The sequence below is a fragment of the Saimiri boliviensis genome, chromosome 16 (assembly GCF_048565385.1).
Source record: "Saimiri boliviensis isolate mSaiBol1 chromosome 16, mSaiBol1.pri, whole genome shotgun sequence".
Taxonomy (NCBI): Eukaryota; Metazoa; Chordata; class Mammalia; order Primates; family Cebidae; genus Saimiri; species Saimiri boliviensis.
In genome coordinates, this window is record NC_133464.1 from 3,424,134 (window position 1) to 3,451,573 (window position 27,440).

A 27,440-nucleotide genomic window follows, 5' to 3' on the forward strand; every position below is an offset into this window, starting at 1 on the left:
CTCAACTTGAACTTGAAAACCCCTAAACAATACGCAACCATAATAAACTCTGCTTCAGATTTACAAGATTTTGCCTTGAAAGAAAATGTAATACTAAGAACTTGATTTTGTTATGGTCATTAGTGATATTTGGGAATCATTAATTTTAACACAATTCCTTGTTCTGACCTAGATTGGAGAGGGAGGTGACTTCAAATTAAACAAATTCTGTTTTTGGTATATATGGTGTATTAGAGTTCTCTAGAGGGCCAGAACTAATAGGATATATATATATTTATATATGGGAGTTTATTAAGTACAAACTTACAGGGTTACAAGATCCCACAATAGGCTGTCTGCAAGCCAAGGAGCAAGGAGAGCCAATCTGAGTCCCAAAACAAGACCCTGGAGTCCGATGTTTGAGGGCAGGAAGCACCCAGCACAGGAGAAAGATGTAGGATGTAGGCTGGGAGGTACGGCAGGGAAGACCACTAGCGGTCTATTTTACTTTACCTTAACATTCACCCTCCAAATATTCAAAATGCAAAAGAATCACATTTCTTTTTTTTTTTTTTTGAGAAAAAGTTTCACTCTTGTGGCCCAGGCTGGAGTGCAATGGCGCAATCTCTGCACACTGTAACCTCCGCCTCCCAGGTTCAAGTGATTCTCCTGCCTCAGCCTCCCAAGTCGCTGGGATTACAGGCATGTGCCACCATGCCCGGCTAATTTTTTGTATTTTTAGTAGAGACAGGGTATCTTCATATTGGTCAGGCTGGTTTCGAACTCCCGACCTCAGGTGATCCTTCCACCTTGGCCTCCCGAAGTGCTGGAATTATAGGTGTGAGCCACCATGGCTGGACAAGGATCACATTTATAACTATCATTAGGTTGTGAGTTATGTTTGTCATTTTGATGATCTCCAAAAGCCTCAAGAAAACAGAATTGGCCGGGCATGGTTGCTTAGGCCGGTAATCCCACCACTCTTGTGAGGCCAGAGTGGGTGGATCCTTTGAGGACAGTAGTTCCAGACCTGCCTGGCCAACAAGATGAAATTCTATCTTTACTAAAAGTACAAAAATTAGCCACCACGCTTGAGCCTGGGAGGCAGAGTTTGCAGTGAGCCAAGATTGTGCCCCTGCACTCCAGCCTGGGTGACAGAGCGAGACTCCATCTTAAAAATAAATAAATACATAAAATAAAAATGAAAATACAAAAATTAGCTGGGTGTGGTGGTGCACACTTGTAATCTTGGCTACCATGGAGACTAAAGCAGGAGGATCTCTTGAAATGGGAGGCAGAGGTTGCAGTGAGCCAAGATCAGGCCACTGCACTCCAGCCTGGGTGACACAGCAAGACTCTGATCTCAAAAAACGAAGAAAGAAAGAAAAAAGAAAACATATAATAGAATCATAGCCAGTGAGGGGCTAAAAACATTACATGAATTTTCTAAAGACAGAAGATACTATTGTTAATTTAAAGTCATGATGTTCTATGGACAATTCAAATACGTCGATGTCCAGATTCACGTGCAGTTTGATCTTCAGCGTTACTAAGCTGCTTTCAGAATCTCTGCTCTAGTTCTTTCCTTGAATTCATATGTTCCCACAAATTGCAGCTGAGCCTTCCGTTAATTTGCCTTATTTATTGGCGATCTAATAACTGAATCAGCTTTATCAGATATTTTACTACCCAGATTTTTTCCCACCTGCACAATTAAACCCTTATAAGGGATTAATTCATCAACGTTCCACAAGCCCTTTTCTTGCTTTTTAAATTTTTTTTTCTCCAGCCACAGCAAAACAACCAATCAAACAAAACCCAAGTCTTTTCTGAATTTAGTGCAGGGTACAGTGAGAAGTTCAAAATAATGTACAATTTAAAATACCCAGGGAGATAAATATATACACATTGCACTAGAAAGTTAAAAAATAACATAAGACAAGCCAGTAAAGAAGTCATAATATTCCAGGAGTAATTAGGTAGCATGAATGGTTAGGATTGATGTAGGCTACATGGTCTCCTAATTCTAACATTTTACCCTTATTAAATTAGACCATAGATTACATTAGACTACAGTAAGCTTGAAACAGAATTGCAGAGTTAGACTCCAGGACACTGAGAAACTACTCTAGATACACACCTGTTTGCCTCTACTTAAACATTTGTTTTTTAATAAAACACCAAAGCAAACTAAAAAAAGACCAGAGGAATCTTTTCTGTTTTGAGAACTGGAAAAGCAAAGAGGACTTTAAAAAAATTTGTTTTTTTAGATGTTGTATTGCAAGACATCAATAGAGGCACTTTTTTTTTGAGACGGACTCTTACTCTGTTATCCCCGCTGGAGTGCAGTGGCACAATCTCAGCCCACTGCAACCTCCGCCTCCCAGGTTCAGGCAGTTCTCCTGTCTCAGCCTCCCCGGTAGCTGGGACTACCAGTGCACGAGACCATGCCTGGCTAATTTTTGTATTTTTAGTAGAGACAGGGTTTTACCATATTTGTCAGGGTGGTCTCAAACTCCTGACCTCAGGTGATCTGCCCGCCTCTACCTCCCAGAGTGCTGGGATTATAGGCATGAGCCACAGCGCCTGGCCCAATAGAGGCACATTTGTCAAGATAAGGCTTTCAGAATGCTTTTGTTTTCAAGATATGGGATCATAGAACTTTTAACCTTAAGATGAATCACAAGCAGACATTTCTGCTACACATACCTGATGAATGTAATGTCCTAGCTTTGGTCATTTCACCCAGAGTCCCCAGGAGATTGTTGGAGTGCAGACATGCTGTGTGTGTGGGGAATGCACGCTGTGCATTGGAGTGCAGACGTAGTGTGTGCTGGGGTGCACATTGTATTGGGGTGTAGATGTGTGGGGCACACACTATATTGAGGTGCACATTAAATTGGGATTCAGACGTGGTGTTTGCTGGGATGCACTTGTGCTGTGTGTGTTGGGGTGCTCATTGTACTGGGTGCAGGCATGGTGGGTGTTAGGGTGCACTGTATATTGGGGTGCACACAGTACTAGGTGGAGATGTGGTGTGTGCTGGGGTGTACACTGTATTGGGGTACAAACTATTGGGTACAGGCGTGGTGTGTGCTGGGGTACACACTATTGGGTACAGACGTGTGTGCTGGGGTGCATACTGTGTATTGGGGCGCACACTGTATTGGATGCAGGCGTGGTTTGTGCTGGGGTGCACACTGTATTGGGGTACACACTATTGGGTGCAGGCATGGTGTGTGCTGGGGTGCACACTGTATTGGGGTACACACTATTGGGGTACAGGCTGGTGTGTGCTGGGGTGCATACTGTGTATTGGGGTACACACTTGTACACACTGTATTGGGTGCAGGTGTGGTGTATGCTGAGGCGCATACTGTGTATTGGGGTGCACACTGTATTGGGGTGCAGGCGTGGTGTGTGCTGGGGCGCATGCTACATATTGGGGCACACACTATATTGCGGTGTGTGCTGGGGTGCATACTGTGTATTGGGTGCATATTGCATTGGGGTGCATACTGTATTGGGCACACACTGTATTGGGGTGCAGGCATGCTGTATGCTGGGGTGCATACTGTGTATTGGGGCACACACTGTATTGGGGTACAGGCGTGGTGTTTGCTGGGGTGCATACTGTATTGGAGTGCACACTGTATTGGGTGCATACTATATTGGGGTGCAGGCGTGGTGTCTACTGGGGTGCATATTGTTTATTGGGGCACACTTTATTGGGGTGCAGGCGTGGTGCGTGCTGGGGTGCATACTGTATTGGGGCTCACACTGTATTGGGGTGCAGGCGTGGTGTGTGCTGGAGTGCATACTGCGTGTTGGGGTGCACACTGCACTAGGGTGCAGGCGAGGTGTGTGCTGCGGTGCACACTGTGTATCAGGGTCCACACTGTATGGGGGTGCTCTGTGTGCTGGGGTGCACTGTATTGGGATGCAAACTGTATTGAGGTGCTGACATGGTGTGTTCTGGGGCGGACACTGTGTATTGGGGTGCTGACCGGGGGTGTGCTGGGGTGCACACATGCTTCGCTAGCAGGCCAGGACCCGGCGGCAGAAGCTAGCACAGTAAACCCTTCCCCCGCGCTGCGGACACAAGTGCTGGCTGGTAGCGCGCGCACACGAACGCCTCCCAGGACCTGGGCTAATAAGGAGAGGAGATTGGCGCCGTCCCGCCTCTTCCTGCGGTCTTCCGGCGCCGCGCCGCCCTCCTCCGGCCACCCCGAGCCTTCCCCGCTCCCCCACTTCAGGCTCTGGTTCTCTACCCCTGCGGCCGGCGACTGGAGCCAGGCCGGAAGGAGGCGCTGCCCGAGGCCAACTCCGGGAGTGGGCGTGGCCCAGGGGCGTGGGCCGGACCTCCCGGCGCGGGGGCGGGGCGCGCTCCTGCTGCCGCTGCGCGCCGGGCCGCGTCCCCCGACTGGCTCCAGTCTCCGCCCAGCTGCTGGCGCCCGCCGCTGACATGCTGAGGACGCCGGGCCGTGGCCTGGGAGCTCCGCTGCTCCTTGCCGCGCTGGGCCTCGGGCGGGCAGGGTGGCGCGGGCTCGCGGGCCGGGCGGCGAGCGGGGGACGCGGGAAGGCCTGGCTGCAGCCCACGGGCCGGGACACGGGCGTGCAGGTGTACAACAGCCTCACCGGGAGGAAAGAACCCCTCATCGTGGCGCACGCCGAAGCCGCTTCCTGGTGGGCCGCGCGGGACTAGGGAACGGGGGGGTGCCGAGCGGGGCGGGGCTTCGGGCGGGTGTTCGGGAAGTGGCGGGGCGGGCGCCGTTCTAGACGCTGCGGACGCGCAGTGCGTTTGCAGGTTTGGGTATGCATTGAGCAAGTATGGTAATAAAACCACGGCTATGCATCCCCTAGAAGTAGATACTTTAAACAAGTATTATACTGGCGGGGCGCGGTGGCTCACGCTCGTGATCCCAGCAATTTGGGAGGTCAAGAGGTCGAGACCATCCGGGCCAATATGGTGAAACCCCATCTCTACTGAAAGTAGAAAAATTAGTTGGGGATGGTGGCGTGCACCTGTAGTCCCTGGTACCTGGGAGGCTGAGGCAGGAGAATCGCTTGAACCCGGGAGGCAGAGGTTGCAATGAGTCCAGATTGTGTCACTGCACTCCACCCTGGGCGACAGAGCGAGACTCCGTTTAAAAAAAAAAAAAAAAAAAAAAAAAAGTATTATATGATCATTAGGACTGAGAATCGAATGTCTTTTCTTGCAAATATGTTCCACACGATGGATTTCAACTTTGTTTCCAGGTATAGCTGCGGACCAACTGTTTATGATCATGCGCACCTCGGCCATGCTTGGTGAGTTTCCTGTGTTTGAATTTTCATACTTCAAAGAACCATTTGTTTTTTAAAGCCTTTGCTGATTTATCTGTTAAGTGACAACGTACGGATGCAAAATAATTCCTACTTGTGGGAATTGTTACGACCTCATTTGGTTCTTGTAGCGTTTCTTAGCGCTTACACCCATTTTACAGGTGAGGAAACCCAGGGAAGCAGTGTAGAGTACTGAAAAATGACCAGTTTTTGAACTCGATGTTTCTTTTTGGGTTTGGTGACATCAAGAGGCCTTTGCAGGGTCCTGGGGTCCAGCTGGGCAGAGTCATTCTGTTGAGAAATATTAAGTTTATGAATATTGATGAATGCTGAGTGTATGATAGAATATATTGTTTGCTAGGAAGTACGATGGCAAGGAAAACCTAGCCGACCACCCCCCACCTTCCACAGTGGAAAACCATTTGGGGCATTTCAAAGTGGCAGGACAATGTGTAAAGATAAACCAGTTAAAACAATGCCTTGGGATATCTTACCCTGCTCCCATGACTTCTCCTGGAGAATACCTTTTAGTTCGTCTGTAATCAGTGGTAAGCGGGTAACAGCTGCCTACTTGGTATTTTTTTGATGAGAAAATACAGAACACCTGTTTGTTAATAATCACCTGTTAAGAGGGAAAAAAAATACGTGGATCAGAATCTGCTTGGGGCCTTCAGCCTGGAATGCTGTCAGCCCCTGAGGCTCTCAGCTCGGTAGGCTGCTGGTCCCCAGGATAGACCCACTTTGCTCTTCTGTCTAGGTATCTGCCTCTCATTTCCTTCAGCGCCACCTGGGTGGGCGTCTCCTGGCCGAGCTAGTACTTGGTATCCTTCCTGGGCCTCACTGCTTCTTAGCTTCACAGCACTGGGCAGGTTGCTTTATTGCTTTGAGTCCTGGTTTCTTCATCTTTGAGATGACAATGATAATTTGGATCTTATAACAATTTTAGGAAATAATGCCCATAAAATCCTGCATAACACAGTACTGGATATGTGACATGTCACAGGGCTCACAGTGATTGAGGACAAGTAACTTTCCCAAGCTTACGAGTTGCGAAGGTGTTGAACTGGGCAAGGCTTGGTTCATCTGACTGCCAGGTGGTTGCTCTCTTGACCTCTTAACCATGAGATGTACTGCCTTCTACATTTGACACAATTAAAACATAATGTACAAAAATGACATATTGTACATTTTTAAAAACTTGATATTGTTCAGACCTAGACTAAAAGTAAAAAGTCACATTTACTCTGTATACTAAAAAAAAAAAAAAAAAAAAAAAACTATCACCAAGCAAGATTGGAACCTTTTTTGTGTTTTCTTACAACAAAAATAAAATCACCTAGGAGTCCTTTTTTCCCCTTCACTTTGGGCTAACATACTATTAATTATCAAAAACATTTTAACTTCTTTCTTGAGTTACAAAACGTGGGGAAATATTTAAAAAAAAAAAACAAAAAACCCAACCTGGAAAACCTCTGACAAAGGTAGAAGAGAAAGAAAACAGTTCTGTTATTGAACAAACCTTAAACCAGAAGGGAATGAGCTAAAATAACTGCAGAGACAGAAAGAAATCTCATCCTTCTATAGAGCTTTGGGGACACAGCCTGTCTCAGTCTGTGAGCCTGCTGTAACAAAATATCCTCAAACGGATGACTTACAAACAACAGAAATTTCTTTCTTTCTGGGCCTGGGAAGTCCAGGATGAAGGCACCAGCAAATTTGGTGTCTGGTGAGGGTCTGCCTGCTGTGTCCTCACGTGGTAGAAGATAGAGTGAATTCCCTGAGGTCTTTTATGAGGGTATTAACCCGGTCGTGAGCTTTCTGCCCCCATGACCTCATCACTCCCAGAGGTTCCACCTCCTAAAGCCATCACCTTGGGAGTCAGGGATTCAACCATGAATTTGGAGGGAAGACAAACACTCAGACCATAGTGTGACCCATTGCTTTGGGTGAGTTACAGTGTGGAGTCAGATGACAAGTTAGGCCCATCTTCTCCCAGTACACTGGGAAATGGGGCTTTATTTTCCTTGGGGAAATATTAAAAAAACAAACAAACAAACAAAAAAACCCAATTTGGAAAACCTCACCACAAAGGTAGAAGGGAAAGAAAGGTGAGTCCCACGTTTTGAAATTTTCTTTTCTTTCTTTTCTTTTTTTTTTTTTTTTTTAGATAGAGTCTCTCTCTGTTGCCAGACTGGAGTGCAGTGACGCAATCTTGGCTCATTGTAACCTCTAACTCCCTGGTTCAAGCGGTTCTCCTGCTTCAGTCTCCTGAGTAGCTAGGATTATAGGCTTGCACCACCATGCCCAGCTAACTTTTTTTGAATATTTAGTAGAGACAGGGTTTCACCATGTTGGCCAGAATAGTCTCTATCTCCTGACCTGGTGATCCACCTGCCTTGGCCTCCCAAAGTGCTGGGATTACAGGGGTGAGCCACCACACCCCACTTGAAATTTTCTTGAGTTGTAAGAGTGCCAAGAGGTTTATTTAGCCACTTAAAAGATTGACATGCATTTGAAGAGGACTGATTAAGAAATCCTGAAACTTGCCGGGCGTGGTGGCTCAAGCCTGTAATCCCAGCACTTTGGGAGGCCGAGGCGGGCGGATCACGAGGTCAAGAGATCGAGACCATCCTGGTCAACATGGTGAAACCCCGTCTCTACTAAAAATACAAAAAATTAGCTGGGCATGGTGGCGTGTGCCTGTAATCCCAGCTACTCAGGAGGCTGAGGCAGGAGAATTGCCTGAACCCAGGAGGCGGAGGTTGCGGTGAGCCGAGATCGCGCCATTGCACTCCAGCCCGGGTAACAAGAGCGAAACTCCGTCTCAGGAAAAAAAAATAAATAAATAAAAAAAAAAGAAATCCTGAAACTTGTTGGGGAATGAATTTCTTCTCATTTCCAACTAGGAGAATCAAATCTTGCAGTTTTAATTTGTATAGTATTTACCTTTATGAATACAGAAAATAACACATCTCTTGAGTGCATAGCTGAATGCCTATTATAAGCTGTGTCCACACAGGGCCTTTGGGGCGGGGGTTGGAGATGGGAGCTGGAACTCTCCCCTTGACCACTTTCCTGTCAGCTTGGCCAGCCCCTCCAGGCCCTCACTGATCTGAGCTGGCCTGCACTGTCATTGACCTGAAGAGGCTCCCTTGCCCCCCCTCCCCCTCCCCACCTCAGCTCTCCTAGCATTGTACTACTTCAGTGGTTGTGGACGTAGTCATCTGATGTCATTAGCATGATCTAATTATTTCAGCTCCAGCAGGGCAGGGATCTGCACAGTGTCTGCAGCAGAAGGGCAGAATTTGAGCAATGAGTAGGGTGCAGTTCACTGGAAAGAGACACCCTGCAAAATGGCCTCCCCCATTTCCAGAGGAGGTTGTCAGAGGGACGCACATCCTGTTTGGGGTAGACAAATAGATCAGTTGGGTGTCAGAGGGGAGGAGCAGGGGAAGGGATGGGGAGTCAGTTGCAGCCAGGCTGGGGAGGGTGCTGTGTGGTCTGGCCTCCAGTCACACTGGAGCGTTTTGAGGGAAGACTCAGCAAATGAATCAGCTCAGCAAATGAATCGTCGCCCACATGAGCATGCTCACCCAATGGACGGAGAAAACGGGGCAGAAAGAGCCAGGCTGACGGTCGCGTGGTTCCTGGTGGAGTCGGAGAAGCAAGCCAAGGTATCCTGATGCCATGTTCTTTCGATGCGGCTGCCCAGCACCTGCAGGGGTGTGTGCACGTTTGTGTGTAGAGTGGCCCCTGTGGTCACAGCCTGCCTACAGCATCTCAGGGTCTCAAGGTGCTCAAGGCCCTGCATTCTGCTGGTTCTGCCAAGCTGTGCAGCCCCCGCTGTCTCCAAGGGCAGTTCTGGGACTCAGCCTGGGCTCCTCTGGGCCAAGCAAGGGACTTGACTGTTGTTTGCCTTTGCTTTAGGTTCATGTAATTTTTTTCTTGTAAATCTCACGTCTTGTAGAGTCTTTCCCAACTTGAGGTGCATGAAGAGCATGGTGATGATGATGGTAATAATAGCTTTATTATTTATTTTTATTTATTTATTTTTTTGAGATAAGTTTCACTCTTGTTGCCCAGGCTGGAGTGCAGTGGCGTGATCTCGGTTCACCACAACCTTCATCTCCCGGGTTCAAGCGATTCTCCTACCTTAGCCTCCCCGGTAGCTGGGATTACAGGCATGCACTACCATGCCTGGCTAATATTGTATTTTTAGTAGAGACAGGGTTTCTCCATGTTAGGCTGGTTTCAAACTCCCTACCTCAGGTGATCCACCTGCCTCAGCCTCCCAAAGTGCTGAGATTACAGGTGTCAGCCACCGCTCCTTTCTGTGTTTCTAGAATTAGTGCAGGCACTAGGACTGCACAGCAGTCCTGTGGAGTGGTGGAATTTTGCCCAGTTTGTAAGTGAGCAGACTGAGGCCAGAAAAGTTTAATTCTCTTGTTGAGGAATTTTGGAGATAATTTTGTCCCTGGAACTAAGATTTGGTCTCAGCTGTGTTTGTAGTGGGGTGAGGGCTGTGTGGGAGGTTAAAGTGATACAGTAACATGGCTAGGATTCCCCCACCTCACCCTAAGAGAATAACAGTTTTGTGAACTAAAATGTAGAGAGGCCACATGGATAGCAGAGGTGAGGGTGACATTAGATAACCTTGAGTTTTAAGGTTTTATGGAAAACAGATTCTTGAGGTGCTAAGTGGGGGATTTTAAACTTTTCTAGTTTCAAAAGTCTGAGTTACCATAGAGTAGTATATAAATAAGCTGGCATTTAAAAATACTCTGTACTAGTGTATGCGTTCTTAGGAGTAATCGTATATGGCTTCAGTGGGATTGTACTTATTTTGATTTGTTATTTGCTTCTGTCTGTTTTGTCATGGTGAAAAACTAGAATTACTCTAGAACATGAACAATAATGGTGAAAACACTATTTTAACTGGGAGATTGTATTATGACTGAATTTTATACAATTAAATAGACTTTGACTCACTTAAGCAACAACTCTGAAACTAAAAATGCTAATATGTCCTGAAATTGATGTAATCCCTTTGTCAGTTTCGCCTGTGAACCCTTGTGGCCCAGGGCCTGGTGTCATCAGTGAAAAGGCGTTTCCTTAAGCTGACCATTGTGTTACACAGTGGAAGTCAGGGAACAGCATGTTAAAATGTAGCAGATTTTTTTTTTAAACAGGATAACTATGATGCCTTTGTGTACTAAAGACATCCTGACACTTTTTTCTTTCAGCTCGTATGTTAGATTTGATATTATTAGAAGGATTCTAACCAAGGTGTTTGGATGCAACATAGTCATGGTGATGGGTATTACAGATGTGGATGATAAAATCATCAAAAGAGCCAATGAGGTAAGTGGAGAAGAATTACATCTGTTGATAACGCCATTGATTAGTATTCTGAGGCCTCCCTGGAAGTGGTTCTTGGCCACGGTGGCTCACACCTGTAATCCCAACACTTTTGGGGGCTGAGACGGGCGGATCACCTGAGGTCAAGAGTTTGAGACCAGCCTGGCCAACATGGTGAAAACCCATCTCTACTAAAAACACAAAAATTTGTCGGGTGTGGTGGCAGGCACTTGTAATCTCAGTTACTCAGGAGGCTGAGGCAGGAGAATCGCTGGGCCCTGGGAGGTGGAGGTTGCAGTGAGCGGAGGTTGCAGTGAGCCTGATTGCACCACTGCACTCCAGCTTGGGTGACGGAGGAGACTCTGTCTCAAAAAAGAAGCAAGTAGTTCTTGTTTGCATTGTACATGTAGTTCTCACATCTTACTGTCCATGTGTGTCCAGTGAGTGTGATCTGAGATGTGAAACAGTGGCGGATTATCAGGGTGATCTTTGATGTTCTAGTAAAGGAAGTTGACATCTATCGTATTGTGATCGCTGAAGCCTTTTCTGTGGCCTTATGTCATGACCTCCTGGGGTCGTCTCCTGGCCCGAATCTTACTCCCTGCCCTGGCCCTTCAGCCTTCAAGGGAAATTTGGCGATTTGAGATCTACAGAAAAATGGCAAGAACAGTACAGAGACGTGCAGCTGCCCTGGGTTTCCTGGTGCCACCATTGTGCCGCGTTGGGCCATCATCTCTCTGTTCTAGACTTTGTCCCCCAGGCCGCCCTGTCCTCTCTGCACACGCCATGGTGGCCTTCAGGGCAAGATCACTAGCTCTCAAGGCCTGAACCTCCCTCCTAGCCTTCCCCGTCAAAAACTGAGCATGGCTGTGGTGCGCTGGCATGGGCGATGTGGACGCCAGCCCTGTCCTCCAGTGCCTCTTTCTTTTCTGGTCCAGAACCCCTTCCGGAGTCCTGTGTCTCCTCCATCTCCTTCAGTCTTCAATGGTTCCCCGTCTCATGTCCTCGATGGTGTCAAAGATTATAGGACTTTGATTTTGTTGATGGGCCTCCACTCAGGTTCACTGGATGTGTCTCTGTCTTACAGAAGAGTTGGGAGGTTGAGGTGATTGCATCTTGAGCTTGCATGTATTATTCAGAAAGGCACAGTTTGCCAAATGTTGGCCCAGGGGTGCCCCTTTGGACACATCCATCACCCCGTGATTCCTCCCTGCACCCCCTAATCTCCTGGGGCCCAAGCATCCACTGATCTGTTCTCTGTGGCTCTAAAGCCTGCAGAAATTAAACACCTGTACAAAGCATGCATACACTGATGATGGAGCACACCAGAAACAGAAAGTCCAGAAGCAGCTCCGATAATTAATGAGAGTTTTTTTTTTTTTTTTTTTTTTGACGGAGTTTCGCTCTTATTACCCAGGCTGGAGTGTAATGGCGCGATCTCGGCTCACCACCGCAACCTCCGCCTCCTGGGCTCAGGCAGTTCTCCTGCCTCAGCCTCCTGTGTAGCTGGGATTACAGGCACGCGCCGCCATGCCCAGCTAATTTTTTGTATTTTTGTTAGTAGAGACGGGGTTTCACCATGTTGACCAGGATGGTCTCGATCTCTTGACCTCGTGATCCACCCGCCTCGGCCTCCCAAAGTGCTGGGATTACAGGCTTGAGCCACCGCGCCCGGCCTGAGAGTTTGTTTTATGATAAAAGATGGCATTTCAAATCAGTGGGGGAGGGAGGTGGATTATTCCATAGAGTGTTGGCAGTTGGGGGCCATCTGGGGAAAACACAAGCCAGAGGTGGACAGAAGCCTCACAACCATGTTCAAGGCAGGACGGAGATTTAAATGTAAAAGAAACCCCAAGGCAAATTTGGTAGCCTTGTATTGGGGGAGGCTTTGTAAGTTTGTTTCCAAACCCAGAAGCCATTTATGAGAAAAGATTCAGAGATATGAAAGATTGATAAGTATAAAAATGACAGTTTCTACACGTCATGAAATAATCATAAAGTTGAGAAACTGGAAAAATGGAAGTTATATCAATGATAAAATGTTAATTTCTTTAATATAAAAATACTTCTGGCCTGATGCAGTGGCTTACACCTGTAATCCCAGCACTTTGGGAGGCCAAGGCAGGTGGATCACCTGAGATCAGGAGTTCAAGACCAACCTGGCCAACCTGGTGAAACCCCGTCTCTACTAAAAATACAAACATTAACTGGGCGTGGTGGCGTGTGCCTGTAAGTCCCAGCTACTTGGGAGGCTGAGGCAGGAGAATCACTTGAGCCCAGCAGGCGGAGGTTTGTGGTGAACCAAGATTCCGCCATTGCACTCCATTCTGGACAATAAGAACAAAACTCGGTCTCAAAAAAAAAATTTTTTTTTTTTGTAATAATAAGAAAAAGACCTACCATTCAATATAAAAACAGGCATGGGTAACAACAGGTCATTTAATACAGATAGTTCCTAAACATGTGAGATGTTCAGATTAACTCAAAATAGAAGAGGTAAAAGTTTAAAGAGCAAAGCACTTGCCAGCTGTCACATTGACACCATCTGAAAGTTGGCTGCCCCTGCGGGTGGGGGCAGAGGAAGACAGACACCTCCAAGTGCTGCTGGTCGGGTGTAGCTGGCACAGCTTTCCTGGAAGGCAGCTTGCAAGAGCGGTCGAGTCCGTGAGCCTGTGCCCTCTGTCTCCTGCCTAGAAGCGTAGCTCAGAAACACACTTGGCCTGCTGCAAAGTGATGTGTGCACAGTCATGTTTGTAACGGTGAGGATGGGATGTGCATGGGGACAGGAGCGGGTAAGCGCATCTGGAAGGGAGAGTAGAGGCTGCCTTGGAAGGAGCGAGGCAGCTCAGTGTGTCCAGCACAATGGAACCCTCCGGGCTGCTGTGTGCTGTGAGGGAGAAGCCAGCAGTGCAGAGCAGGGTGGCATGGGCTGCATATGGGGCTTCCAAGAAAAAGAACCAGTGTATCTATAACCACGTTCATGTTTTTGAGAAAACTGGTCACAGTGTTTCCCTCTGGGAGGGAGGCCAAGTCCTGCACCCCTTTATGCCATTTGACTTCTCCTAGCAATAACTTAACGTCTGCAGAAAAATAAAGATTAAGCAACCCGCTGATCTGTATTTTTTATTTTTATTTCTTTTGAGATGGAGTCTCACTCTGTTGCCCAGGCTGGAGTGCAGTGGCGCAATCTCAGCTCACTGTAACCTCTGCCTCCTATGTTCAAGTGATTCTTCTGCCTCAGCCTCCCACGTAGCTGGGATTACAGGTGGGTGCCACCACACCCGGTTAATTTTTTGAAGTTTTTTGGTAGAGATGGGGTTTCATCATGTCAGCCAGGATGGTCTCGGTCTGCTGACCTCATGATCTGCCTTCCTTGGCCTCCCAAAGTGCTGGGATTACAGGCATGAGCCACCGTGCCCAGCCCACCTGCTGATCTTTAGGCTCAAAATTGCTTGAAATTTGAGACTTCTGAAGCAACAAGAAAACATAGTATTTTGGGGCTGTTTCCTTTGGTCTTTTGTCCCCTGGATAGACATAAGTTATTTGATGTATTGTTGTAAAGGTCTGCTTTGCCACCAGGCTGTACCACAGGAGGGGGCTGAAGTGTTTGGAGTACCAGCTGTGTGCCGGGTGCCGTGTCTTTTCTCTCTTTAATGTGATATTTATGTAATGTTTTCTTTTACAAAGCTGTCCTGCCCGTATACACACTTACTGTTCCATCAGTCTAAGGGATTATTAGGTAGAATATCTCCATGCTGTAAAGAAACTGAAGGCCAAGAGGTTTGATGATTGATTTGCCTAAGACCCCAAAGGCTAAATAACAACTGGGCAGCAACGTACAGTTCACCAGCTTGCCTTCTTCAGTGAGTTTCATTGGTGGGGCTTTCTGGGTTGACTGTGCCATTCAGAGCCTTGGGCCTGGAGAGCCTGGGCCTCAGGGTGACGTGTGGACGTAGCCCCAAATGTGGCGTTGTGCTTGAGAAAGTTGCTCAGTACTCCAGAGTCGTAATTCCTTCACCTGTGAAATCGGGAGACTTGTTCCCAAGGCTGCGTGGAGCAGCTAGCTCAGAGAGACTCTAGCAGGTGGCACGTGCTGGCCTTGGGAGGCCCAAGGGCTTCTTGAGCAGGACCAGCAGTTTTGATGCCCGGCTCATTCCAGAGCTTCACAGTGTGTTGCGCATCTGTTTATGTAGAGGTTTTTCATTGAAGTTATGAAATAACATGAGTGAACCTAGTCTTGTATCCCGGCCTCCTCGGGTCATGTGGCAGGGGCTGCAGACGTGCGCCAAGGCACCCACATTTGGAATTGATCGCACTGCTTTGGTGGTCAGACCATCTCCAGAAACCCAGCCATGGGACCCGAGGGAGTGAGTCCTCCATGAAATCTCAGTTGTGATATGTTAAATTACTTTTAAAATATTCCTTTAGAAGTTTCCTTTTGAATTTTTGTTTTTTTGAAGCAAAGTCTCACTCTGTTACACAGGCTGGAGTGCAGTGGTACCTTCTTAGCTCACTGTAACCTCTGCCTCCCGGGTTCAAGCGATTCTCTTGCCTCAGCCACCTGTGTAGCTGGCATTACAGGCACATGCCACCATGCCAGGTTGCTTTTTGTATTTTTAGTAGAGACAGGGTTTCACCATGTTGCCCAGACTGATCTTGAACTCCTGGCCTCAAGTGATCCGCCCACTTTGGCCTCCCAAAGTACTGGGATTACAGGTATGAGCCACTGCGCCTGGCTATTTTTTCTGTTTTTAGTAGAGATGGAGTTTCACCATGTTGGCTAGGCCGGTCTCAAACCCCTAGCCTCACGTCATCTGCCTGCCTTAGTCTCCCAAAGTGCTGGTATTACAGGCATGAGCCACGACGCCCAGCCTCCTCTTTACTGTATATTTGACTATTTTCTTTTCTCCTGGGAATTAAGGGATAAGATAGGAACCCAGTTTCTTCCATAGACTAGACTAGGATGATTTTGCTCTTGTCTTAGAAAAGTAGAGAATCCTGGGTATGTTTTGCTTGTTTTCTATTTTATTTTATTTTATTTTTGTTTTGGAGAGAGGGTCTCACTCTGTCACCAAGGATGGGATTGCAGTGGCATGATCATGGCTCTTTGCGGCTTCAACCTCATAGGCTCAAACAATCCTCCTGTCTTAGCCTCCCAAAGTGTTGGGATTACAGGTGTGAGCCACTGCACCCAGCTGTGGTTTTTTACTATATAATGGAAATTGTGACTTATTTCTTTTCTAACCATAAGACAAGGTCAGTAAGCCTTTTTCTCTAGCTAAGCTACTAGGATAGGTTCAGTACCTAAAAGGAGTGTCCACTTTGGCGAGTGGCCAGGGCTAACCCGAGGCCAAGGCACAGTGGGGCCACGTGGCCACCCCATTCACCGGAGGTGGCCGGAGTACGTTTGCTGATGTGTTGTGAACATGGGCTTTCTTGTGTCTGGGTGGTTCTGTTGCGAATGCCCCAGACTCATGAACGTGCACATCTAATCCTTCTGCAGATGAATATTTCCCCCGCTTCCCTCGCCAGTCTTTATGAGGAGGGCTTCAAGCAAGACATGGCAGCCCTGAAGGTAAAATGTGGGGCTGGTCGTTGATGCCACATGGGCGGCAGGTGTGAACAGCGACAGCAGGTATGGCCAGTCTGTGCTTCTACACAGGGAAATACGGTCATGTCTCCACTTGCTTGCAGGTTCTCCCGCCCACCGTGTACCTGAGGGTGACTGAAACTATTCCTCAGATCGTTTCTTTCATTGAAGGAATCATTGCTCGTGGGCACGCGTATTCAACAGCAAAAGGTAGGGTTTATGTTCTTTTCTTTTAGGCAATGGAGTCTTGCTCTGTCATCCAGTCTGAAGTGCGGTGGCGTGATCTTGACTCATTCACTGCAATCTCCACCTCTCTGGTTCAAGTGATTCTCCTGCCTCAGCCTCCTAAGTAGTTGGGATTATAGGTATGCACCACCACGCCCAGCTAAATTTTTTTGTATTTTTAGTAGAGACAAGGTTTCACCATGTTGGCCAGGCTGGTCTCAAACTCCTGACCTCGTGATCCGCCTGCCTCCACCTCCCAGAGTGCTGGGATTACAGGCATGAGCCACTGCGCCCAGCCGATTTGTGTTCCTAAAACTAAAACGTTACTGGGATTTGGAGAAACTGGATGTGTTTATGATTTGCAGGAACATACTGAACATTTACTGTCTGTCTTGATAGGATTCCAAAAGCAAAGCTGTTGTGAGATTTTCTATGATATTGTGTCTCTTTGCAAAATGGTTGAATTAGTTGTTTGTAAAATTCTTTGCCAGTCACAGGGAGAGGTGTACATCTGGACAGCTAGGCTTGGTAGCAGTTGTGGAATCCAGATGGTAGGTATACAGGTATTCATTGTGGTATTATTTCATCTTTGTTTAGATACTTTCCTAACAAAAAGTTGGGGACAAACACAGTACCTCCAGAGACCTGCTTCCTTCTTATTAAAAGTCAGCCTGGGTCATTCCCTTCTATTTGGCTGTCATTTCTTCACAAGTCGTTAAAAGTGAGTTGCAGGGCCAGGGGTGGTGGCTGACACCTGTAATCCCAGTACTTTGGGAGGCAGAGACAGGTGGATCACTTGAGGCCAAGAGTTCGAGACCAGCCTGGGCAACATGGTAAAACCCTGTTTCTACTAAGAAAACAGAAAATTAGCTGGGTCTGGTGGCACATGCCTGTGGTCCGAGCTACTCCATAGGCTGAGGCATGAGAATTGCTTGAACCCAGGAGGCGTAGGTTGCAGTGAGCTGAGATCGCACCACTGTACTCCGGCCTGGGTGACATTGCAAGACTCTGTCTCAAAAAATAAAAATAAAAAAGTAAGTTGCAAGGCTGGTTGTGGTGGCTAATACCAGTAATCCCAAGGAAGCCAGGTGGCTCCCTTGAGTCCAGGAGTTCAGGACCAGCCTGGGCCACATGGAGATGCCCCTTTTCAACAAAAATAAAGTATAGAAATTAGCCAGGCATGGTGGCCCAGCTACTCAGGAGGCTAAGGTGCGAGGATCGATGGAGCCCAGGAAGTTTGAGACTACAGTGAACCATGATTGTCCCACTGCTCCAGCCTTGGGAGACAGAGCGAGACCGTATCGCAAAAAAAAAAAAAAAAAAAAGTGAGTTGCAGATGTTCTGATGCTTCAGCCCTCACACTTCAACATGCATCTCTGCATAAAAGGAGTCCTAATGTCATGGTCAGACCTAAGACAATGAATAATTTCCAGCTAGCATCATGTGTCCTCCATAGTAAATGCACTCACTTGTCCCCAGGTTTCTTTTATGACTGACACCCACCTCCCCACACCGTAATCTCACCAAGGTGTGTGTGCGTTTGTTGGTTTAGTCTCTTCACTTTTTCACCGCCTCGTAGACCCTTTTATCTCTCTTTTTTTTTTTTTTTTTTTTTTTTCATTTTTTCTGGGTAAGCACATGTACTCTTTGAAGACGCGGACAGGTCAGTCTTCCTGTGGAGCAGTCTGTTTAGATTCTCATGTTGGTCACTGCTGGTGGTTTGTTGGGTTGGTTTGCAGATGCTAATCTTTGTCTGGTGGCCCCCAGGCAAGGCTGGTGTCCTGTTGTTTTGCTGCTTCCATGATCAAGTCTTGAATTCTGCCATAAATCTAAACGAAATCCCACCCATTCTGGCCACAAACCTTGACCCTGGCCTCATCTCTCCATGAAGTTCTCCTTCACCAGGCACAGTTGAACGTGAACTTGCTTTCTCAGCCTTGATATCTCTGCAGCCAGCTCTGCACTGCCATAGTTTGCTGTTTAATGTGTTCATATTTTGTCCCTGTCTGGATCGTAAATTCTCAGACCATAAAAACCTCTTGCTTTACTGAATGACCCTTTAGAGTGTCTGGCCCACAGCTGAAGATATGCAGGTGTTGAATGTTTGTTGCAGTGAGTGAGAAAGCATAAAGCACTGTCCTGGACGGGCCTGTCCTTCCTGGGTGCTTCCAGGAGCGTAAGCCGAGCAGGTGAGGCCCCAAGGACCCACGGGGTAGGCTCTGCTTATGGAAGTGGCTTTTTACTTGTTCTAATCCAGTATATTTAGATTTGGTTTCCAAGAAAACTTTCTTAAAGGACTTAGGTGGTTGAATGAGAGTTTGCACCAGAAAACGTAGGAGTTACTTTTTTGCTGTCATGTAACTTGAAATAAGATGTGTAGGCCTGTGCTTCCGTTTTAGGAATAAACTGATAAATGTTGATGAGTCTTCAGGACTTCTCATCTTCACAGGCTTTAGGAATGCATGCTGTTCGCCGTGTTATTATTGTGTTTTATTACAAACATTTAATGATCGTATCCATATATTAATTCAGAATATGCTTACATTCACTCAAACCCCCATGATTTGGACTTTGTGACAATTCCACAAGGACTCAGCTGTGATTTGATCTTTGAACTCTTGGTGAAAAACAATTTGCTTAGCAAATTGATAACATAAACCAAAGTAAGGGGGAATGTTTCCCCTATTTAAGGGAGTGGTTTCTCTCCAGTGAAGGGCTTTTAAAGGACTGTTTGTATTCTGACTTCATAGAAAGCAGCTACCAGGGCCTGGATGTCCCCCTACTGTCCTCTGGTTCATCCCCAGCATTGAGTGCCAGGGAGGATGCTGCAGGGACAGGGCAGTGTTTTCTATGGAAACGTCACCCGCCTTTGTTTGCCCAAGCCACCCTGCCCTTTCCTCCCACCAGTGACCACTGTGCTGAGGGGACCTGTACTGTCCCTGTGCGCTGAGGACGTGAGACAGGTCCTGGCTGCAGCTTGTGTTTGCCAGTTGCAAAGTTTCCTTGGTCTTACCAAGACCAGCGTCCACAGTAAGGGCAGTGCTGATGCAGATTAGTAACTGCATTAGTCACAAAGAATGTGAGGACTCAAACTTCCTAAAGGCTGCAAGTTGCACCCGCACCTGGGCCCTGAGGGCAGCCATGTACTGCTGTGTGGTTGGAGGGTGCTGCATGGTGGCTGTGGATCTGTGGTGCTGAGAACGGCCACAGTCACAGCCCGGGTTAGCATTGCCTGCTTCCTGGGGAGACACACGGCCTGGAAGGCACAGCAGCTGCAGCCTGGCAGCCTCAGAGCATGGGTTGGTAGGGAGCGGATGGAGCTCCCACTCTGAGCGCCTCCTCCCTGGCTCTGCTTCCTTAGGCTTTGTGGTGGAAGTGGCAAGGACAACCCTGTGACCTCAGTCTGCACAGCGGAGCTTGGCACTCAGCCTCACAGACACTTCTGTATGCGGATGATGTGGTTTTGGGGGTTTTGGTAGAGATGGGGTCTCACTGTGTTGCCCAGGCTAGTCTAGAACTCCTCAGCTCAAACAGTCCTCCTGCCTCAGACTCCCAAACTGCTGGGATTGCAGGCCTGAGCCACTCTGCTGTTCCAAATGATGTTTTTAATGAAAAATGTAGCTTCAGAAGATGACTGGGTAAAGAAAGAATGTCTTTGTTAGCTGCTATGTAATATAAAGTAAGGAAAGAGTGTCTTTCCTAGCTGGCAAGTAACACAAACCCCAAGATCTAAATGAAGGTCAGTGATAATACTTTTCTTTTTTCTAATTAAATAATTTTCTCAACAATTTACAGAGAACTTACATTTGTGTTTTCACTTTCATATCTGTGTACTCATGATGTGTCCAAATCATGCACTTATCATATAGTATTGTTTTTAATTTTGGTTAAAAAAATATATTAAGCCAGGCATGGTGTCATGCCTGTAATCCCAACTACTGGGAAGATCGAGGTGGGAAGACTGCCTGAGCCCAGGAGTTCAAGGCTGTAGTGAGCTGTGATTGTACCACTGTACTCCAGCCTGGGCAACATAGCAAGACCCTGTCTATAAACATATAAATACTACATATACATATGAGGGCCAAATGCTGTGTTCTATATTTAAATTCTGATCACTTATTAGATGGTAAGTTTGTGTATATGCTGACATTCAGACTGAGAAGTGATGCATTCTTAATTGCCTTTATAAACAGGCAACGTCTACTTCGATCTGAAGTCGAGAGGAGACAAGTATGGTAAACTGGTCAGCGTGGCCCCTGGTCCGGCTACAGAGCCAGGTGAGTTGGCTGGGCCAGCCCTGTGGGTCCCTGCCCCTGCCTCGGGTCTCAGCTCTCGGGAGATGAGATCTGGAGCGCAGACCCCTCCTCTTGCTCAGACACTGGCCGTACCCAGATCACAGCTGCGTTTTAAATTTAATTCAGTTTCTCTGGATGGCTCCAGCTAGTGAGGCATAAAGTTCAAACGGCAAGTGGGGTGTCGTGCACCCCCACCGCCAGCCTGCCCGGCTCCACTCCCTGGAGACAGTGCTGGTCACCGGTCTCCTGTTTCCTTCCAGGATTTTCAGTGCACGTGAAAACCTCATACACGTGCATCATAGTTTAACTTTGTTCTGTGTTTTGCTGTTACTGTACATTTAATTCCCATATGTGTCTTACCATCTGTTAAACTTCCCATCTATTTGGATCTCTTCCTTGCTCCATTCTGTTCCAGGGAGTTGTTAGGTCAAAACCATTTTTATGGAGAAGAAATAGTAAGCGCAGTTTATGGAACTAAGTTAAAAATAATTTTAAAAGGATTCTGCTTAAGGGAACCAAACAAAAATAACAGGCATAAACCCACAAGATTGTTCTAGGCATTTCTTGTTCTAGGCAGGTCTTTCTGCCCTGTAAACAGTCCGTTGGATCCTAGTCGTTCATAGCACTGACCCCTGAGGTCCGTTCCTTCATCCTCCGGGGTGTCCCGCCCCACTCCCCACACAGGCCGGAACACACAAGCCCACATTATCCACGTGTGAGGCGTGGCTACCAGCAGGCCGTGGGCTGTGCTTGCACATGTGGAGGAGTTTCTGAGAGTTGTGCGTGCTGGCATCAGGAAGTTGTGTTTTTTTGTTTTTGTTTTTTTTAAATTATTTATTTGAATAGATTTATTTTTTAGAGCCATTTAGCTTCACAGCAAATTTGAGAGTAAGGTACGGAGAATACTGCCTACCCTCTGCCCCCACACTTCTCCCGCACTGAGAGGATCCCCACCATTGACACATCAGCTTCGCCCAAAGACCGGAGCTGACGTCAGGGTTCACTCTTCGGCGCTGGGGCTCTGGGTGTGGGTGAATGTTTAGTGACGTGTTTCCACCATTATAGCATCATGCAGGACCCCTGCACTGCCCTGACAATCCTCTGTGGTCTGTCCGCTCATTCCTCCCTCTATCCCGGCCCTGGAAACCACTGATCTTTCTGCAGGCCCTAATTTGCTTTTCCTAGAATGTCATATGGTTGGAGTCATACCCTGTGCAGGCTTTTCAGAATGGCCTCTCTCACTTAGGAATGCACATTAGTTTCCTCCGTGTCTTTTCATGGCTGAGAGCTCGTTTCTCTTTAGCACTGAGTCACACCCCGCGTCTGAATCGACAGCAGCGTATCCGCCCCCTACTGAACACGGTTTTCATTTTGGCAATTACAAATCAAGCTGCTGTAAACATCCATGTGCAAGTCTTCAGCTCATTTGGGCAAATGCTAAGGAGGCACAGTGGCTGGGTCCTCTGGGAAGAGGTTTATTTGTATAAGAAACTGCCCACTGCTTCCAGAGTAATGCACCATTTTGCATCCCCACTAGCGATGAATCCTGTCCTTCGGCATCCTCACAGCAGGGCTTTTTAAAATAAAAAGTGTCTTCTTACGCAAAAGCAGCATATATAATTTATAATGGTTTAACATTAGGAAATAGAATTATGCAAAACAAAGATAATAAAACCACCATTTTTACATACGGTAAAAAAAAGTTTTGATGCCTTAGTGTAATTTCCAAGCAATGTTGTTTTCTTTTTAATTTTAAATTGTTATAATAATACAACAATAGAAAACAGCGTTTAAAAATGTCCAGCTCGGCTGGGCATGGTGGCTCGTACCTGTAATCCCAGCACTTTAGGAGGCCAACGTGGGAGGATCACTTGAGGCCAGGAGTTCAAGACCAGCCTGGGCAATGTGAGGAGACCTCTGCTGTCTCTACCAAACAAACAAAAATGCCCAGTTCTGTGAATTCTGTTCAGTGGAGACCCTGTGGTCACCCCCTAGGGGAAGGAGACGACAATGGCAGGGGACTGAAGGCACCTGGGTCTTCGGGGTCCCTCGGCCCTGGCTGCCAGCCTCCCTGGCCCGCCTTGGGGGCGACCACTGCCCTAACTCTGACAGCAGCCACCTCCTCACCTTTCTGAGTGGCTTTATTGCCCAGGCGCGGGTCCCTTAGCATGGCACTTAGCTGTGTTATATTTGTGTCGTCTTGTTTTTAGTCTCTATCTTCCTCCCCTGGCTTTTCCCCCTTGCTGCTCATTTGAGCGAGAAATGCCCTGCGTCTCACAGATCCCCTAGTGGGATTTCGCTGGCTCTGAGTTCTGCAGTGTCTGTAACATTTCCCTCCGTCCTGTGTGGTTTTTCTGCAAATTGGTAGTTGAATCTGGGAGCTTAATCCAGTTCTAAGTTTCTGGAGAAGGCTACTTCGTAGGTGGCGTATTCCTCACCGGGAGACACGCCAGGGCTCTGCCTCTCTCTGTCAGCAGCCCTGGCCGCTTGGGGCCTCCGTCCTTCACTGCAGAAAAAGGTTGCATGGTGGGCGACTCCCATTCCGTCATTTCTGCTTCGTGTGTGGAATACCTTTTTTTTCTTTTCTTTTTTTAATTGACAAGCAACATAATCAAAAACAAACACAACCACCTTAAAGCTGAAACAGCAATAAGTCACACGGCTGCCGCAGTTCACGGGTGCACCTGGGGTACATGCCCCCTCATGGCGAGGCAGGACGTAGGCACATGACTGTGCCTTTAGGCATATGTGTGACCAAGAGGAATCAGAAATGAACACCCGGGAGAACAGAACGCATCAAGAACTTCTCACCAGGCGGTCCCGAAGCGCTCTGCTCTTTTCCTCTTCACCTCCGTGTCCTCTGTTCAGTTCCAGCTGAACTTATGATCATCCCCAGTCGCTCCTCTTTTTCAGTTTCTCATCATCTTCAGACCTTCTGGAGACTGAAGAGACATTCATGCTAAATCTTTTGAGCTCTTTCCTTCAGCTTATGCACGTTAACCATAGGTGTGTTATCAGATGACAGACCTTCTGTTGGACCTGAAGAGATGCCAAACCTAGCTGCCTGAGCGGCTCTCTTACTCTCCAAGCTCACAGGTCCATGGAATTGTTCGCCGCCTTCTGCATTCTCTCAGTCTGTGTATCTCAGATGTAGCCTTCACCACTTTCTTCTCTGCTGCTGCATCAGCAGTTTTTTCAGGGGGTTCTTCCTCTTTGACAGGGAGCTCTGTGGGCTTTGTTTCTTCCTCCGCTGTTTCATCTCCCAGTACATCATCTTCATTTGCCTCCTCTTCAGCATGTTCTGAAAGATAAGTCTGGAGTCTGTGGGTAACATCTTGCTGCCTGGTGCGGCGGCTCGCGCCTGTAATCCCAGCACTTTGGGAGGCTGAGGCGGGCGGGTCAGGAGATGAGACCATCCTGGCCAACATGGTGAAACCCTGTCTCTACTAAAATACAAAAAGTTAGCTGGGCCTGGTGGCAGGTTCCTGTAGTCCCAGCTACTCTGGAGGCTGAGGCGCAAGAATTGCTTAAACCCAGGAGGCAGAGGTTACAGTGAGCTGAGATCACACCACTGCACTCCAGCCTGGTGACAGAGTGAGACTCTGTCTCAAAAAAGCAAAAACAAACAAAAAGATCTTCCTTTATTCCCTTGGTCTCCAAACCCACAAGCAAGACACCCCTTTTCTTAGTTCAGCAAGATTCAGTTTATGGAGCTCCACTGTCTCAGTTGCCATCTTGTTACCCCTCTCTCTCTCTCTTTTTTTTTGAGAGGGAATCTCCCTCTGTTGCCCAGGCTAGAGTGCAGTGGCATGATCTTGGCTCTCTGCAACCTCTGCCTCCCAGTTTCAAGCAATTCCCTCTGCCTTAGACTCCGGAGTAGCTGGGATTATAGGCGTGCGCCACCACACCTGACTAATGTTTGTATTTTTAGTAGAGATGGCATTTCACCATGTTGGCCAGACTGGTTCTAAACTCTTGACCTCAGGTAATCCACCTGCCTTGGCCTCCCAAGGTACTGGGGTTACAGGTGTGAGCCACCACGCTCGCCCTATTTGCTGGAATACTTTTGTACAGGCAGACTTTCATTTGGTTACTCGGTGGCACAGTTTGTATAAGAAAAGCAGGAACTTTCCCTTAATTTACCAGTTTTCAAAATAAGGAGTTGGCTTCCATATCTTCCTCTGGCGGTGACCAGGTCGTGTTCTTTCATTGCGGAGAGCTCGTGGGCTGTAGCGCATGTGCTGTTAATCCGTTGCTGCACTCACCTTATTGAGCCTCAGTTTGCCCCCTCGTTTGCTGATGGGAGCTACTCTCGAGGCCCTTACACTCAGCCCTGTTGTAGTTGATGTTCTGTGGCTGGCTGGCTGATACAGTAAGATATTCCTGGCTCGTCTTGGAATAAGCCGTTTTTCCTGGAGGCCCCATTTTTCTTTTAATGAAAAACGGTGTTTTGAGAACACAGCAAGGGCACCACGGATACTCACGGCTGCCATCTGTCATTGTTCCTGCAGACTGAGGCAATGAATGTGTCCGCTCCATAGGTCATGCTGATAGTCCAGTTCAGGGCCACGCAGTTTCATTAACCCGGTCTGTTCACATGTGTAGCTCCCTTTTCCCCTGTGGCAAATCCTGGCCCTTAAGGACACCGTGTGTGACAGGATACCCAGTGGTCCTCCACCTGCTTTAGCCCATCCCTGACTAGCAGCCCTGCCCAAGGCTTGACCACGGATAGAAGGTTCCCATGGTTAGAAGGTTCCTATGCACGTGCCTCCTCCCTGCCCTCACGTGTCCACACGTCGGAGCTCCCAGCCTCCGCCTGTGCCACCTTCTGCAGCCCCATCCTCTCTCCCCGCTCCCACCGTCTCCAGGTCGGTTCTTTCCCTGTAGTTTTTGAAGCTCATTCCTCAGCACTTTCTGAAGGAAGAGCCCTTCCTTGGAAACGGTATTCCCTGAATTCGTGCCTGTGGCTGACAGTGTGCTGCCTTCTACTTCAAAGTCAGTTTGGCTGGAAATACAATCGTTGGCCACATTTTCTGTCCTTAAGTATCTTAAATACATTCCTGTCTTTTCCTTCAGCAGAAGGTGTTATCGATGCTCTCATTTCCATGCACTATGTAGGAATTGTTCTGTTTGCTCGGATGCCCAGAGGACGTTATTCTTGCTAAAATGACTAGTAATAAAAAAACAGTCCAACCCAGAAAAAGTGTTTGTGTCTTCACCAAAACAGTTCAGCGTCTTCCAATTCATCAAAGGCGCCTATATCGGTGCTCCCGGGTGGTAAGAGTGACATTGGGGCGTCGTGCACCTGTGGTGTGCCTGTGCTGGGTGGATGGGACAGCGCCTGTCCTGGGTGGAGGGGACAGCGGGTTTTGGTGAGCACGTACCACTGGCAGCCTTGCTGCACCGTGACAGGCGCCTCGCTCGGAGTCTCGGCTCCACCAGCCGCATTACCTGACCTGATCACACCCCTGCATTCTTCCTTCCTGTAACTTGTATGAAAGGTAGATCTTCCTTTTCATGGGGGTTAGCCCTCACTGAGACCATCAATGACAGTGTCCACAGAGGACGGACGGCTCTCCAGTGAGGCCATGCTGCCCTGTCCACACACTAAACCAGTGCCCAGACAAGGAGCCATGCTCCGCGTGGAGAAATCTGGGAAATGACGTATTTTAGGAAATGGCGATTTTAGGGCCATGCTCTTATTGGGGTGCATTTCTCTGCCTACCCCACTGTGGCCCCTGTCCAGGCTGCCCCTCACCTGCGATGGCCGACTGCTCCCTTTTCCATTTGTCTGCTGAATTCCCATCCATTCCTCCTAACCTTGTCAACTTTGCACAGCGGGGCCTCGGGCACCTAGTCCTCCCTGGGTGTGACGCACACCCTCCGTCATTCCCCATGAGTCCATGTGCCTGTGAGTGTCACTTACTCACCTGCAGGCTCCTGGAGGGCCTGGCTCTGTGTGGCACCCGTCTCTGGGGTGCGTGACAAGGAGAGGCCGCACTGACCTGCATGTTCCTGGCTCCCTGTGGTGTGCTCCCAGGTAGGACACCCACCCCAGGAACAGCTGCGTGGCACTGAGATGGCTGTTGGCATCCAGCATTTAATCCAGTACAGAGCTTGTCTATAGGATTTACTCAGGTGGGAAGGGACACCCTTTAAAGGTGGTCAAGAGCCCCTCTGAGCGCTCTCCAAGGCCCTCCATCCAGAGCTGGCTCGCTGCCTCGCTGGAGCACGTGGTCTCACTTCCCCTCCTGCGTCGTCTTACCCTATGAATGTGATGGGGCCTCTGATAATTTGGTGATTTCCTTTCACTCTGTATGATTAGCATCTTTTTGGAAAAAACAACCCCGAAACTCAGTTACTGATAAGTAGAGCATTTCTCATAAGACAGGATAAAGAAAAATGGAGAAACCCCGCTCAGTACATAGTACATTCCTGAGAAATGAGCCTCTGTGGGTTCCTGGGCGCCCAGCTCTCCCTGTGTGCTGGTGCATCTGAGATGACAGCATTGCCAGTGCTCCTGTCCCTCACTTGGGTGCAACAGGAGTATGTGAGACGTGTGGGGCTCCTTAGAAGAGAAACAGCATGGGATGGGCTTCCCACCAGGAGCTGGAGGGGCTGCCATCGGGGTGGCCAGCTGGGTTTCCCTGGTAAGGGTGGCCAGCTGA

At 48.0% G+C, this 27,440-nt stretch overlaps 1 protein-coding gene and 1 pseudogene across 5 annotated transcripts in view; one reads left to right on the plus strand and one right to left on the minus strand.

The window, feature by feature from the left end:
* Positions 1–4,354: 4,354 nt before the first annotated feature.
* Positions 4,355–27,440, plus strand: part of CARS2 (cysteinyl-tRNA synthetase 2, mitochondrial) — a 62,063-nt gene continuing 38,977 nt past the window's right edge. For 3 of the 5 annotated variants that reach the window (XR_012514272.1, XR_012514273.1, XM_039473397.2), the window contains exons 1-6: positions 4,356–4,665; positions 5,239–5,289; positions 10,548–10,665; positions 16,166–16,237; positions 16,357–16,462; positions 20,671–20,754. Coding sequence is in view for 3 of the 5 variants with exons in the window: in XM_039473397.2 (XP_039329331.1) it covers positions 4,445–4,665; positions 5,239–5,289; positions 10,548–10,665; positions 16,166–16,237; positions 16,357–16,462; positions 20,671–20,754 (652 nt within the window). In the remaining 2 variants the exon portion in view is untranslated. Of the gene's footprint in view, positions 4,666–5,238; positions 5,290–10,547; positions 10,666–16,165; positions 16,238–16,356; positions 16,463–20,670; positions 20,755–27,440 lie in introns of all 5 variants that reach the window. The other 2 variants (XM_039473398.2, XM_039473399.2) reach the window with 2 other exon arrangements.
* On the minus strand, positions 23,580–24,074 carry LOC104651439 (SAP domain-containing ribonucleoprotein pseudogene; annotated as a pseudogene).